This window comes from Cetorhinus maximus, chromosome 8 (genome assembly GCF_964194155.1).
Source record: "Cetorhinus maximus chromosome 8, sCetMax3.hap1.1, whole genome shotgun sequence".
In the NCBI taxonomy this organism is placed as follows: Eukaryota; Metazoa; Chordata; class Chondrichthyes; order Lamniformes; family Cetorhinidae; genus Cetorhinus; species Cetorhinus maximus.
The window spans coordinates 79,192,811-79,208,957 of NC_135886.1; the positions used below are offsets into that span (position 1 = coordinate 79,192,811).

The 16,147-nt window shown below is 47.5% G+C and overlaps 1 protein-coding gene across 8 annotated transcripts in view; it reads right to left on the reverse strand.

Moving 5' to 3' along the window:
- LOC144683753 (ATP-binding cassette sub-family C member 5-like) overlaps positions 1-16,147 on the reverse strand; it is a 225,188-nt gene that overhangs the window by 18,594 nt on the left and 190,447 nt on the right. For all 8 annotated transcript variants that reach the window (XM_078547108.1, XM_078547111.1, XM_078547110.1 and 5 more), the window contains 2 exons: positions 2,406-2,592; positions 1,258-1,347 (listed from right to left, as the gene is read on the reverse strand). In XM_078547108.1, coding sequence (XP_078403234.1) covers positions 1,258-1,347; positions 2,406-2,592 — 277 coding nt within the window. The remainder of the gene's footprint in view (positions 1-1,257; positions 1,348-2,405; positions 2,593-16,147) is intronic.

Here is a 16,147-nt window from a genome sequence, read left to right on the forward strand (position 1 = left end):
AAAATCAGAGACCATTCCAGCATACACCTATAGTTCTGCCAGAAGAGGACCGAGAAGCATAGATGTTAGAACAGGATCTGATGTTCTAGGTTTTAGCCTTGACTTGGGGAATTCAACATACCTCATAAGTGGTACAGCCTCCACGAGTCCCGTATTAGTCCCATGTTCCTGAACTCATAAGGAGCTGGCAAATCATGGGCAGCAGTATGTCCTCTGAGCTCAAGTTTACCAGGCTCTCAAATTGCTTTTGTGGTGTCCACCAAACAGTCCAGGTCGAGAGTGTGGCTCAGACCCCCGAGGAGGAGAAAAGCTTTCTCTTAATATTCAATCCTGTTACAAAGAGGGCTGATAGTGCTTTTTTGGGGGCAACCCAGGACACTTCCTTCTCCCCACTCCTTCACAGCCCAGACTGACAAGTCACGCCTCAATTTGTGGCTTGTGGGAGTAGATGAGCACCCTAGATGTGCTGCAGTGATTGATATCGGTGCCTGTCATTGACATACAAATAAATGACATACCTCAATCCCACAAACTTTGGCAGGGCTAGCATTGGAGTGGGTGTGGTGGGATAGCCTGGCATTTATGCCAGGAGACCACCCTCCCCATAGATTTTCAGCCATTATTTGCTTTATTTAATCAATAAATTCTAAAATGAAGTAGTATTTTCATCTGTTTCATCGAACAAAGGTACTCTTAGAAATCTTGCCCACATGTTCCATGGGGTTAGTCTGTTCTGTGCTTTCAAAAGGTGATAAAATGGGTCCAAGCTGAGCAAAGGCTATGTGGAAGACGGAAGTGATAATCCAAGACAGTGTGTATGAAGACTTAAATGAGGAAGTAACAACGGGCAAACAGCTGCAGCAATGGGAAAGCTTAATGGCAACATCCTGTAATGTCCATGGCTAACTTAGTAATGAAGATTGATTGATTGCCTCATTATGACAGGCATAATAGCTTTTAAATAAAGTTCTTTCATTCAGGCTTTCCTGAGCACTGTCCCACATCTTAGAGTTACATGGTTTTGATAGCACAGATATGGAACAGAGCTTCAGCAGCATGTATCTGATGAGAAAATGGTAATTTGACTTTGAAATTTAACACTATGGAGTACATAGGTATTTAAATACTTCTCACACAAGCATTTATCTAAGACTAATATTTCCATTTCAAGTAAGTTTTACAAGTAAGATTTAACCTATAAATTACTGGAAAAAGTGTAAATGTGATCTGAGGTGTGATTAGAGCTACAAAACTCACCATTATGTAATGCCTGATCCTTTCTACAGATGTGAATCTGGCTTCTGATTCTGATGCTAAGCGGACCGTAAACTGAAAGAGTCCTGTCAGCTGATTGATAAAAACAAGGGGGAAGAAAGGGTATTCTCATGGAAGAAAATAATCAGGACATAAATGAATATTCTGTTAGCTAAAAGTCACAAAAATAATTCAGAGATATAGGAAACAGTTTGAAGTGAAAATTATGACCCAAAAAAGAATGTAAACGCATTTTAATTAGTACAGAAGTATCTTGCTGCAATACATGATGCTGTGACATTCTTAAGGCAGAGATCTGTGTCCTCAGCCCCTTATTTGATGAGTTCCCATTTTCAGTTGCGCCTGAGGACATCTCTTTTTTGAATTGAGGAAGTAAGGTAAAAGGCCAAGGCCCATGGATCAGGACATTAAGTTGATAAACACGAGGAAAACTGACATTAACTCTAGTAGTAATAGTGGATGATGCAAAGCTTTAATTTTAAAAGCCTGTAGATTGGGATACTATATATTCACTAATAATGTCACAAATTAATATTAACCCCTTTTTTCGTTCTTTTCCTGAAGGCAGCGACTCATACTGAAGTACTTTTCAGGGAAAAGTTCTTCAGTATCTCACCCAAATTGCCATTATTAGTAAGCGAGCTTAGTGAGTATTGAGCACCCTTGGATGAAGGGAGAAAGACATCACAGATAAACCTGATCTGGGCTTCAACCAATGTTTACACACACATTCCACAATGGGCCAATGTATGGAAATCAAGGGCAGAATTTTATGGCCCTGTTTTGGTGGGGGACAGGGTTGATAAATCCCATTGACGACAGCAGGAATGTAAAATCCCGCTGTCGTAAAATTCTGACCCAAAAGTGGGAGCCCTGGCAAATTTTCCTCCTCCACAACTCATAGCACTAAGGACAAGCATAGTGCCCCTGTAGTCACTCCGGTTGAAATCTTACATATTCAATATAAATTAAACTAAATCAGTAACTGTTTTATAAAATCATAGCTATCAGAGAATGAGTTAAATACTCAACCATAATTACAGGGGCTATCTTCTTACTTTGCTGGCCAGCTTCCATTTTGCTACTCATTCACAGGCAAATATTATTAATGGCTTGTAACTAGAAGTTACCTGGACTGCATGGGAGATGGCAAGGCCTGCATAGGCTGGTGAAATTCTTCCATGCATGAAAACCATCATTGCTGACACAACAGTGATGAGTATGATGCTTATGAGATCGAGGCGAACAGCCAACCATCGCATGCCACAGCTGAATAGGAAATGTGGACCTTGATTGCAATCTAGTAGCTCCTGGTACCTAAGAAAGTATGGCACCAATAGAGTTAAGTGGCAATAGTCTGATTTCTGAAATGTGTTTTGTGTATAGCTTCAATGGTTATGCACAATTTTCTACCACCAGATGTCAGCAGTGTTGTTTATTTACCATCTACACTCCTGCTATCTCTTAACACAAAAGCAGGTATTACAAATTAGCTGGCAAAATGTGGCCAAAAAATGACAGTTATATTTGTCTAATTTAAGCTACAAGAACAGATACAGAGACTCTATTGAACTCAGAGAACATAATTTATCCTAAACTCATTTTTATTTTGATGTAATGTTCTGTACTAAACAATGTGATTTTATTGTGTCTGGGTATTTTGCAAATATCATTTAGCTTTAAGTTTTGTTATTGGGTTTTCAATATTTTATGTACTGATGCAAGATTAATAATTCCGCATTGCATTTGTTCAAAACTAATGGATTGATACATTAGATTTGTTGTCATGGAAGTAAAAAGAACTTGCACTTATATAATGGCTTTCATAACCTCAGAATATCCTAAATTCACAGCTAATGAAATACTTTTGCCACTGTTGTTACATAGGAAAACATGGCATCCAATTTTCCTAAGCAAGGTCTCACAAACCTACAATCAGATAATTGACTAGATAATCTTTGTTAACGACATTGGCTGAGGAATAAATGTTGGCCAGGACATTATAGTGCTATGGGATCTTTTACAATCACCTGAACAGAAATATAGAGCCTCACGATATTTCATCCAAAAGAAGGCACCACTAACAGTGCAGCACTCCCATAGAGCTACACTGAAGTGTCAGCTTATATTACATGGAATGAGTATTGGGACAATGGATGGAATTTTTACAGGCAACAGGAGGCAGGTTTACTGTGTTTAGGGAGTTAATTTTTTAAAACTTATCGTTTCACGGGGTGTGGGAGTCACTGGCAAGACCAGCATTTATTGCCTAAGCCTAATTGCCCTTGAACTGAGTGGCTTGCTAGGCCATTTCAGAGTCAACCACATTACTGTGGGTTTGGAGTCACATATAGTCCAGATGGGTAAGGACAGCAGATTTCCATCCCTAAAGGATATTGATGAAGCAGATGGGTTTTTACAAGAATCGACAATGGTTTCATGGTCACTAAGACTAGCATTTTAATTCCAGATTTTATTAACTGGATTTAAATTCCACCAGCCACTGTGGTGGGATTTGAACCCATACACCCAGAGCACGAGCCTGGGCCTCTGTATTGGTAATCCAGTAACATTACAATGACACCACTGTTTTCCGCTAAAAGTGGCGTCAGGTCTGGATCCCAACATCATCCTGCCTTCTTTCCGGTGAGGAGCCCCTGTGCAACTGTCAGGTAAGACATTTAAATTATCCATTTTATTCAAATAGGTAATCAAGTTCTGTTTAAGTAAGGATTCTGGCTTTCTCAGCCAGTGGACCTATTTCCCAAGCCTTCAGCATCTCACCAGGGCTGCCAAGGTGTGTGCACAGTGGGGAGTGACTCTTCAGTGAAACTGACAGGCCAGGAAGCTTTGACCAGTGAAACTGAAGAGCTCCAGCCATGACCAGGTGAGAGGAGCACTCCTTTTCAGAGTGCTTGACAGGTGATTGCCACATCTTGGAAGTCCCTTCACCTGTCTTGCACTTTCCTGCTGTCAGCCTTCACCATGACATGGGAACAACTCAAACTCTTCTGAAGAGCAAGAGGAGAAGACACTAACACCAATAGCACCACCAGTATGAGAAACAGTATGAGAGCTCCAGCTGCTTTTTCCTAAGAACATGCTGCTCCACAAGGCCAGGCAGATGGATACAGAGATTCAGCTGCAAGGGGGTGAGACCCCAACATAGTGGTCTGGATTTAACATGTCCTCCACCATCAAATCTGCTGGCATGGGAACGTTATATCCAGTGGGTGGCCTGCCTGCCATCTACCCACCCACCCCTGCCCCCACCACAATTATACCAGTGACAGTGGTAGTGTTGGGCAGCCTGCTTACCAGTCGGCCAATTGAGGCTCTTAAGTGGGCAATTAACGCCCAGTTAAGGGCCTCATTCTGCTGCTGCCAGCATTTTATCACACCCCCTGCTTAACTCTCTCCCCACCTCCCAACCCCAGCAAAGGTACAACACCCAACCCAAGGTTGCCCTCCCCCCGTGAACTCCCAAACACCAGCCCCCACCACCCTTGCTGACCCCCAAACACTTGGGACAGAATTTTACATTTGGCATGCGGGCGCGCACCCGACACGCCGGAATGTAAAATTACATGCGATGACGTCACTAGGCAGGCGCACGATGAGAATGGAGGCGCGCACGCCATTAATTAATGGGCCAGTTAAGACCGTTGAGGCACCAATTGTCTGTGGTTTTATGTAACCTGTGCGATTTTCAGGGCATTGCACAGGCGCAACGGGCACGCCATATTTTCAAAAACCTCATCCACGGGTGGGATAAGAGGTGTGAGTAGGCTCGCTAATGCGAGTTGTTTGTACTTTCGCTTAAACTTGCTGCTACTTGCTTGTACGAACTTAATTTCGCTTCAGAGCTGCTTTGACAGAAATAAGAGGCTTCAGTTAGGACTCCGGAGGAGTCATACCACTTGGGGCCTTCTAGCTATCAGACAGCCTTCCCTTACCCTGGGAATGGGGATTGTGGTCTCTGCTGGAGGCACCTCCTCTGAGGAGTAAGAGACGGCCAGAAGGGGGAGGAGGCCGTCTCTTTTCTGTGTCCAGAGGACTGACCTGTGGGAGGAGAGGCACAGGCACAAGGGGCCCAGGGCTAACAGGAAGTGCAAGATGGAAGGGGCTGCAGAAGGCGCCATTATCCTACTTCCAGGGTTTACAGGCGGCGATGCAGCTACCTCAATATGTCTGATGTGCATTGCCAACAGAGGCTCCGCCTCTCAAGAGAGACAGTGACCTCCATCTGTCAGGGGTTCGGCCCTGAGATCAGCTCCAACTGTGTGGGTGGACTCCCCATGCCAGTGCCATTGAAGGTCACAGTGGCCCTCAACCTCTATGTCTCCAGCTCTTTCCAGGGGTTGGTGGGTGATCTTTGTGGGGTCTCCCAATCAGCTGTCCACAGCTGTGTCAAGCTAGTGAGACGCTCTGTTCAGGTGTGCATTGACTTTCACTCACTACCGCACTGACGAGGCCAGTTAGGCAGAGTGAGCCAGAGGCTTTGCCGCGATTGCTGGGTTTCCCCGCGTCCAGGGTGCAATCGACTGCTCACATGTGGCCATCAAGGCGCCAGTGGGTGAGCTGGGTGCCTTCGTCAACAGGGATTCCACTCCATGAACGTGCAGATAGTGTGTGATCACAGAATGCTGATTCTACAAGTCTGTGCAAGGTACCCAGGCAGTTCCCATGACGCTTACATCCTGAGAACCTCCCAGGTGCCGAGGCTCTTCAGTGCTCCAGCCTGGCTGGATGGATGGCTGCAGGGCGATAAGGGCTATCCCTTCAAAAGGTGGCTCATGACACCTCTCCACCATCCAAGAACATAGGGCGAGCAGTGGTACAATAGGCGCCTCCACAAGGGCGGTGGTAGAATAACCAAAGATCTTTTCAAGATGCACTTCCAATGCCTGGACTGTTCAGGGGGCGCACTCCAATACCAGATCGTGTGTCACTGATAGTGGTTGCATGCTGCACTCTCCACAATCTGACGCTGGAATGGGGGGACGCAGTGGAGGAAGATGTTGTTGACGCAGATGCTCTGGCAGCAGATGATGAGTCCAGGAGTGAGTCCGAGGATGAGCACGCTCAGGAGAACGCTGAGGGGATAGACACTGATCTCAGCAACCTCCAGGGAGGCAGGGACACCCAGGAGGCTTTAATCCAACGCTCCTTCAGCTAGCTTACCAAAGAAGAACCGCCACCACATGCCAGGGCTGCAGGCCTGACAGGAACATTTGCTTGGTGAACAACATGCACTATGTGCCATTTCCATAAAGCTCAATGACAAACAAGTCACTCATAACATCATGGGTTACCCTGCACCTGGAGAACTAATGAAGCACCCAGAGGCTTGTTGAACACAAACACAATTACTGGTGTGGTGCCTGGCATACATAATACAAATTAAATTGAAAGGTGTTATCCATCACACCTAATAATAATTAACATAAAAGTGGGGGGAAAAAATATCACCAGTGATAAGCCCGTGTTGTGCTTAAGAGGCTTTAAGTTTTTGCTTGCAAGTGCTACATCTAGGTGCTCCCCCCTCGCTGGCACCTGCATTGGAGACAGACTGCTCACTCTACTGTCCTGTTGGCCTTGATGACCTTGGCAGGCGTCCTCTGGCCCGTGGAGCCTGTTCTGGCCCCGCCTGGGAGGGAGCGGCCAGTGCCATGGCTGGCATCTCCCCCATCATCACAGCCTCATCGAATGCCATGGTCACTGGCAGAGGGGCGGAGGAGCTGCTGCCCTCATCCGGTGCGCCCTAAGAGGAGCCCACAGGGGACAACAAGCAGCTCGTGCACCAAAGTCTGATTGCTTTGGACGTCCCTGCTCACCATTGATGGATGGGCACCTAGCTGGGATACAGGGTACCCAATCCATCTCCCACACTGACACTGGCCACCTGAGGTCATTGCCGGTGTGAGGGCTTGCAGGTCCGAGCGCATCCCCAGAAACCCGATTCAGCTCCTGGAGGAGTCTCTCCATGAGAGTCACCACTCTCTCCATGGAGAAGGCAGTGCGCTTGGCCATGAGGGTCATTGCATTGCTCATGCTCCGCATGGACTCCTCCACAACAGATACCATGGCGCGCATTCCCTCATGTATTTCCGCCAGATCTTCCGTCACACCCTGCTGGACTTCCAGCATCTGCTTACTCAGGGACGACTCCAGAGACACATCATTAGACACCGACTGAGCATGTTCCTGGTCTCCAGCAGTCCTCTGCTGTGCCCTGGCACACCCTGCTTCCGCCTGCACCTCAAGCGAGTGTGAAGTGCCCTCACTGCTGTGCACCGAGATCTAATGCCCACCAAAGCGCTGGTGCCTGCCTGGCTGAGAGGGTGTGACGCAGGTGCATTTCTATGGTTGCTGTCCTCTGGGGTCAGCGGTGGGTCTTCAGGCTCCTCACTTCGATGGGTTTCTGGTGAGGCTGAAATGAAGAACAAGGACATGTCATTAGTTGAAGTCATTACACTGTTGCTGTGCATCCTGGCACCTGAATCAGGGTACCCTTGTCTTTCCATTATCAATGGGGATTCCATGTTCGAGGCTCACGTCAATATAGAGACAATGGTAGAATGGTTGCTATTACATACATTCTGACCTCGGTGCATTGCACTCTTACCTACCTCCCTGTGGAACCCAACCTCACCGCGGCCGGTTGACCTAGGTGCATGGCATGGTGCTTCTCCAATTCCTGTTCATATCTACTCAGGATTAGAAGGTGGGGCCAGTGTACAACCTCTCTGCTTTCTTATGGGATGTCTTCTTCTGAAAGGACAGAGGAGCATTGATTAGTCTACTCTGTACCTGCATTGCCGGCCAACCCCAGACTGCAGGGCTCAGCCGATTTGTGACCCTGGAGCCGCAGACACTCATTCCAAGTAGCCAGGGCTCACCCCCTTGCCGAGATGCTGCCTCATTGACATTTGCCACTCACAGTCTAAGAACTCTGAGGTCTGGGTGGGGGGGCTGGGGTGGAGATGCTCCTAACTGCTGTGCTAAGTGACCCATGCCAACACGGTACTCATCCTTCCCGACCGCAGGAGATCATTGAACTGCTTATGGCACTGCACTCATGTGCGCCTCACCACATCATGGGAGCTCACCCTGGATGCCGCCTCCTCCCAAACATTTTTGGTGAGGTGGGCAGCCTCCTCCTCCCATCCCTGGGGGCAAGGATATCTCTGCATGCTGCCACCTCCTCCAGGAGGGCAGTGAGATACTCATTGGAAAAACGCGGGACCTCTTCTAGAGGTTGTGTGCTCTCTTCTACTGCAAGGGGAGAAAACAGAGTTATGGTGTTAGTAATGTCTTATGTGGATAGCAGGGAAGAACAACATTTGTGGAAAGTGACTGTGAGGCATGGGTGCGAGAGGGCAATCGGATGTAGGTGTTGACTATTGTCAAATGAGGATGTTAGATGTCTGGAGAGAGAGGAATGAATGGAGCTGCAAGGTGTGTTTCTCTGAGGAGTGATGTACAGGAAAATGCAGGGAAAGTCAGAGTGTGGGGTTTGGCATCTGAAGCGCTATGCCATTCACCTTTTCCATTTTCCTGAGGTCCTGAATCCTTCTGTGCACTTTCTCCAGGTTAGAGGGACAATACGGCTGCTGCTGACTTCCTCAGCTACTTAAATCCAATCCTGCTTGGTTGGAGAGATTGTCTTCTTCCTCCCATCCTTCGGAAAAATCACCTCACTGCAGTCCCTCGGATCCTGCAGCAGGACCTCCAGGTAAGAGTGAGGGACTGGGGGAAGCAGTCTTTCCAGTTCTCCTATATTCCTGTCGTTGCTGCAGCCCATGTACAATCAAATCATTCTAATTCATGCCAGGGATCTCTTTAATTAGAAATTCTTCCTTTAAGCATGTCATCCCACCCACCCTCTACGATTAGTTGTGGAACCCGGAAGCAGGATGCTAATGTCATGGCTCAATTAAAGAGTAATGACAAAGCCCGCTGGAGATTCCATAGGATTCCTGACTCACTATAGATTCCCCTTTTGGCCAGAAACCATCAGTTTAAAATTTCATCCTATGATGGACACAGAAGCAAGAGTATTATGTTATGACCGCAGCTGATGTTATTCGCTGAGCAAGCCAAATCCCAGAGGGAAACTTGTCTTACTGATCATAACATTTTTTTTTGTATTTTGAAAACGAGGGGAAATCTACTGATCCCAGAAGCATTGAATCCCAGTAACACTTTTAGGATTTTAAAATTAAAAGATTTATTAACAAGAAGAAAATAAAACTTAAGCACACAAGGTTAAAGTTACACAGTTAAAACAGTCTTACAGAACATTTCCCAAAAAGAACCCACTTGGTCAGAACGCACCAGTAAACTACTTGGCAGCAGCTCCTTTATAAAAAATTAGTAATATTACTGAAGGCAAAAACTGCTGCTACTTTGGTAAAGTATACCACATGACTTCTCAATTTTTTCCACTTTGGTGTGGAAATCCAACAAAGTTCAGAAACAGACTGCTTTCTGAAAACAAAGACTTTTCTGGCTCTAAACTGGATGGCTGCTTCAAATTCACAACTTTTCTCAGCACAGAGCTGGTCTCAGGAGATCTCCCCCACACAGCCAACTACAACTCAACCCAACATCATTCCTTAAATATCCTTTTTCCTTTTCATCTTAGATTCTAATGTCCTCAGCACCTCTTTGAACTTAACTTTTCCAAAATACAAAAATATTTAACATCTTCCTATTGCCTCCACCTTTGGGTGAAATAAAATTTAATAACCTTCCCTTGTTTACTTATGAAACCATTGTGAGTTGTAGAAGTCCCTTGTCACTTCCAAAGTACCTTTTGAAAATTAACAGCTGAAAAGTCAAGTCCCTACCTCTTGCCTAATGCAAATTTTAAAACCCTACCTATTTACTTGAACATTTAACTTCACCATAGTCTTTCATTGCAACTGCATGCTTTTAGTACCTTGACCTTTCATCTCTCAATTCCCACAGACAAGCTGTCGTTACTAACCTTCCCCCAGGTGAATTAATCATGGACACACACGGACACACACCCTTCTTTACAGAATACCACCATATTCCCAAAAATATTAAAACAGATAACATCCATCTTCACGCCTCCTTCAGCAGAAAAAATGAAAGGTCATATTTCAAAGACGTTTTCATTTTCTCAACCCACTTTGTATCACTTACTATACTTACCGATACAAAAAAACTATTACACTACGGTGTACGTGCTATGTACGTACAACTATGCATATGTTTTATATATACACAATTCTTTTCTAAGAATGAAGTTCATTCCAGTCCATTCTTAATTTCCCAACATCCAAGTCCTTTTGAATTTAAGCTCTTGACGATGCATCTGCAATTGAATTCTCTTGTCCAGCCACATGCATAATTTTTTTAATTGAACGGTTGCAGTAACAAGCTCTACCGAACAGTTTGGCATTTTTATCTCGAAACTTTTCCAGAAACTTCAAAGGATTGTCGTCCGTCTATACAATTGTCTCTGAAGAGTTGTTTGCAACATACACTTCAAAATGCTGCAAGGTTGAAACCAAACTTTAAAAAGTCTCTTTTTCTATAGTTGAATATTTCTTCTGATGTCCATTCAACTTCCGTGAGAAATATCCTACTGGTTTTTCAAGTCCCAGTTCATGTGCAGAATTTTTCATCCTGTGGAAGGGCAGTTCATGACCTGATCAGGAGTAAAATAGCGTGCGATGACGTCGGGCGAGGGTCCTGACATCATCACGCAATATTTCACTCAGTGGGCGCGCGCGGGTGCCGGATTGGCGCCCGCCATTAATTAACAGGCCACTTAAGGCTCTTAACAGTCCAACTGACTGTGATTTTACCTTGCCAGTGCGATTTTCTGCTCGTCACATGGCAAAACGGGCAGCCAGCCAGCCAACATTTTCACAAACCTCATCCAAAGGTGGGATAAAAAGGGTTAGCAGCATTGCCAGTGTGAGTAGTGAGCAATTTTGGAGGTAGCTTACAGCTGGTTGCTTATTGGTACTTGGCAGCTTCAGCTCTATTTGGGGCTTCATTCTTAGCATTTCCAGGCTTCACTTCAGGACTCATTGCTGTCCGCCAGGCCCCCAGAGGAGTTAGACCGTGTGGACCCTTCCAGGTATCAGACTGCCTTCCCTTACCCTGATAATGGGGATTGTGGTCTCTGCTGGAGGCACCTCCTTTGAGGAAGAGAGGGGCATAAGGGGGAGAAGATCAGGTGTTCCAATGCAGCTTCCAGGGGAGGGACCTGTGAGAGATGAGGCGCAGGCACAAGGGGCACAGGGCCAGCAGGAAGTCACCACTATCCGGCTGCCAGGGCTTACAGTCGGCGATGCAGCTACCTCAGTATGTCCAAGGTGCAATGCCGAAGGAGGATCCGCCTCTCAAGAGAGAATGTCGTCTCCATTTGCCAGATGATTGGGTCTGAGATCAGCTCCGACTGTGTGGGTGGACACCTCATGCCAGTAGCTCTGAAGGTCACAGTGGCCCTCAAATTCTATGCCACCGGCTCTATCCAGGGCTCAGTGGTTGATCTGTGTGGAGTCTCCCAATCAGCTGTCCACAGTTGAGTCAAGCTGGTGACAGAAGCTATGTTCAGGCGGGTACTGACCTTTATTCTTTACCATACGGACAAGGCCAGCCAGGCTGAGCGAGCCAGAAGTTTTGCAGCGATTGCTGGACTGCCCCACCATCCAGGGTGCCATCAACTGCACACATGTGGCCACCATGGCACCAGCAGGTCAGCCAGGTGCCTTCGTCAACAGGAAGGGATCCCACTCCATGAACGTGGAGATAGTGTGTGACCACAGGATGTATATTCTGCATGTCTGTGCAAGGTATCCTGGCAGCTCCCATGACGCGTACATCCCGAGATACTCCCAGATGCCGAGGCTCTTCAGTGCTCCAGCCCAACTGGATGGATGGTTGCTGGTGACAAGGGATATCCCTTGAAAAGGTGGCTCATGATGCCTCTACTCCACCCAAGAACTGAGGCAGAGAAGTGTTATGAGTCATGCCTCCACAAGGGTGATGGTAGAGAGGACCATAGGTCTTCTCAAGATGCACTTCTCATACTTGAACGGTTCAGGGGGAGCACTACAATACACCCCAGTGCGGGTGTCACTGATAGTGGTTGCATGCTGCGCTCTCCACAATCTGGCGTTGGCAAGGGGGGGACCCACTGGAGGAAGGGGATCTTGATGCAGCTGCATAGGCCACAGATGATGCATCCAGTAGTGAGTTGGGAGATGAGCACAGTGAGGAGAATGCTGAGGGTGTGGAGCCAGACCTAGGTAACCTCCAGGGAGGTAGGGACACCAGGGACGCCTTGAACCAACACTCCTTCAGCTGGGCTACCAAAGATCAGTTTCAAACGCATGCCAGGACTGCCTCCTCCATCCTGGATGTCTGAAAGGACCCTTTCATTTGAATACAAAGAACGCAGTGCCTTTGCAATAAAGTTCAGAGCCACTTCCATCCAGTATTACATACTGGCGTACTCTGCACCAAAAATTAAAAAGGTGAAGCATACACAGGCCATGACGACAAAAACAAAATTTATCACCTTGTGACAGTTCAAAACTATTTACATAGAAGTTTCTGGTCTTTAATCCCAGACCAGCATAGATAAAGTAAACAGAAATGAACATAAAATCACCTGGGACCTGTCCCTCTTGTACTCCTGGTGCCTTTAACATACGTTTGCGTGCTCCACCCTCACTAGCAGCAGCATTGGAGACAGCCTGCTGACTGTGCTGTCTTGTTGGCCTTGATGGTCGTCCTCTGGCCAGTGGAGCCTGCGCTGGCCCCACCTGGGAGGGAGCGGCCAGTGCCATGGCTGGCATCTCCCTAGTCGCCGCAGCCTCATCAGATGCCACGAGCACTGGCGGAGGGGCGGACGAGCTGCTGCCATCATCCAGAGCGCCCTGAGAGGAGCCCGCAGAGACGACAAGCAGCTCGTGCACCAACATGAGGTCGCTCTGGACTTCCTTGCTCACCACTGATGGACAGGCACCTAGTTGGGATACTAGGTGCCTCATCCATCTCCCACACTGACAATGACCACCTGAGGTCAATGCCTATGTGAGGGCTTGCAGGCCCGAGTGCAACTCCAGGAACCCCTCATTCTGTCCCTGGAGCTGCCTCTCCATGAGAGTCGCCACTCTCTCAATGGAGGAGGCAGTGCACTCGCCCATGATGGTCAACGCAGTGCTCATGCTCTGCATGGACTCCTCCATCACGGAGACTATGGTATGCAGACACTCATGGATCTCTGCCAGATCCTCCCATATATCCCGCTGGACATCCAGCATCTGCTGCCTAATGGACGACTCCAGGGGCTCATCATCAGCCTTCAACTGAGCATCGTCCTGGCCCCCAGCAGTCCTCCTACTGCCGTTGCCCTGGGCACTCTCTGCCTCTGCCTGCACCTCAAGCTACTGTGAAGTGCCCTCACCAATGTGCACTGAGATACTAGCCGCCGATATAATGCCCACTGAGGTGCTGGTGTCTGCGCTAGTCTCTGCTTCAGAGAGCTGGTGTGACACAGATGAAAATGATGCTTGGTGGTCCTCTGATGTCAGGGGTGGCTCTTCAGGGTCTGCAGATCGGATACCTGAAAGGAAGAAGGACATGTCATTAGTTAAAGTCATCACACTGTCACTGTGCATACCAGGCATCCTGGTGGGACAATGGAGATCAGCATTATGGTGCCATCATCTTTCAATGATCAATGGGGACTCCAGGTTCGAGGCTCACATCAGTGAAGAGGCTGCACTAGAATGGTTGCAAAATCCAAAACTCTCACCTCTGCGCTCTTACCTTCATCTGGCACCCCCGCCTTTCCACACTCGGTTGCACGGGGAGCATGCCAACTCTTAAGCTCGAGGGTCCTGCTTGAACCGGGACAACAGTAGCAGGTTGGGTGAGCCTCCGCCTGTATATTCCCTCTCGGCTTGGTTATGGCTTGTGTGCTCCTGAAAGGACAGAGGAGCATTGATTAGTCCATTCTCTACCTGCAGCACCATTGCAGCCTGGCCAACCACAGCTGAGAAGCATCTCCAAGGGCACATCTGAGTGGTGGCCCTCGAGCCACAAGGCACCCAGGGCTCACCCCCTTGGCCAGCTCTGGCGTGATTGACAATTAGCACTCAGACTGTAGCACCCCTGAGATCCAGTGGTGGGCGGCCATACCTTAACATTTCTGCACATTGACCCATGCTAACATGGTACTCACCCTTCCTGAGTGCAGCAGGTCATTGAAGTGCTTCCGGCACTCGACTTAGGTGTGCCACACCATGTTATGGATGCTCACCTGGGCTGCCACCTCCTCCCGTAACCTCTTGCTGAGGTGTGGTGGCGTCCTCCTCCCATCTCTGGGGTCAAGGGTGCCCCTCCTGGCAGCCACCTCCTCCAGGAGGACAGGGAGGCACTCATCAGAAAAGCGGGATCCGGGGTTGGCTGTGCCCACTCAACCTGCCCTCCCGCCTGGAGTTTGCAGTCGCACTTGGATCCATCGTTAGGATGGCAGACAGAAGTCCTTCCCTGGCAGCCTACCTGGGGCTGCCTGGGCCTTTTTAAACCAACCGTTGGGTTGCCATTGGGCCCGGCGGTCGACAGGCCCCACCCCGCTCGGTCCTTCCCAGCCAGTGCGGAGCCGCGTTTCACACTGGGCAGGCCTTAACTGACCCGCCAGCGTGAAATCGCAGTTGGGGTCTGATCGCGGGCGGCGGTTGGTTTTGCGGCCGCGCCCGGGCCCACCCACCATGCCCACCCAAAGAGGGGAAAATCCTGCCCCATTTTCTTGTAGCAACACAGCACCAGCACCCATATCACCGGCGTCAACAGTCATTTTAAACTGCTTTGTATAATCATGCTGCTAGAACAGGTGTAGTGGTTTGTACATCTTTCAAGCTGTCAGATGCAGTCTGACACTCCTGTGTCCATTGGAATCTCCTGTTCTTTTCAATAATCCAGTCAGTGAACAACTACATGGCTAAAATCTGGCACGAATTTCCAATAAAATCCACTCATGCCCAGAAATCTCAAAACTTCCTATTTTGTTGTAGGCACTAGGATCTCTACAATAGCTTTTACTTTTGCATCTCGTGGGGCCACTTGACCATGTCCAACAGTGTGGCAAATTCACTTTAGCCAAATTTACAATCAAATTGGCTTCCTGTAGATGGTCAAACAGTTCCTTTAAATGTCGTAGATGTTCCTCCCAGGTTTGACTGAATACCACTAAGTCATCAATATAGACAGTACAATTGCTTAATCTTTCAATCACCTTGTTTGTTAGTCTCTGAAATGTTGCTGGTGCACTTTTCATACAAAGGGCATTACTTTGCATTGATATAGACCTTCCAGCATCACAAAGCTGATCTCTCTTCTGTCCTTTCCGATAAGGGTACTTGTCAGTATCCTCGCAGAAAATCAAATTTGTGATAAACGCTGACTGTCCCACTCTCTCGATAACCTCCAATCGTGGAATAGGATTTGAATCTGCTTTTGTTATTGCATTTATTTTGTGGTAATCAATACACAGTCTTTATTATCTATCTGGTTTTGGCACTATTACAATGGGTGAACTCCAATTACTGTGACTGGGCTCTATGATGTCATTTTCAAGCATAAATTCAATTTCTTTCCGCACTTGAGCCAATTTTACTGGATTAAATCTATATGGGTGTTGCCTTATTGAAACTGAATCCCCCACATCAACACCATGCAAAGTCAAATTTGTCTTCCCTGGTCTATTTCCACAAACTGCTTTGTGTGACTGCAACAGCTCTTATAAATCACTTCAACAGTTTTTTGGAAGGTAACTTAATATCACATTTAGATTCTTAAGTACTTCCTCACCGTC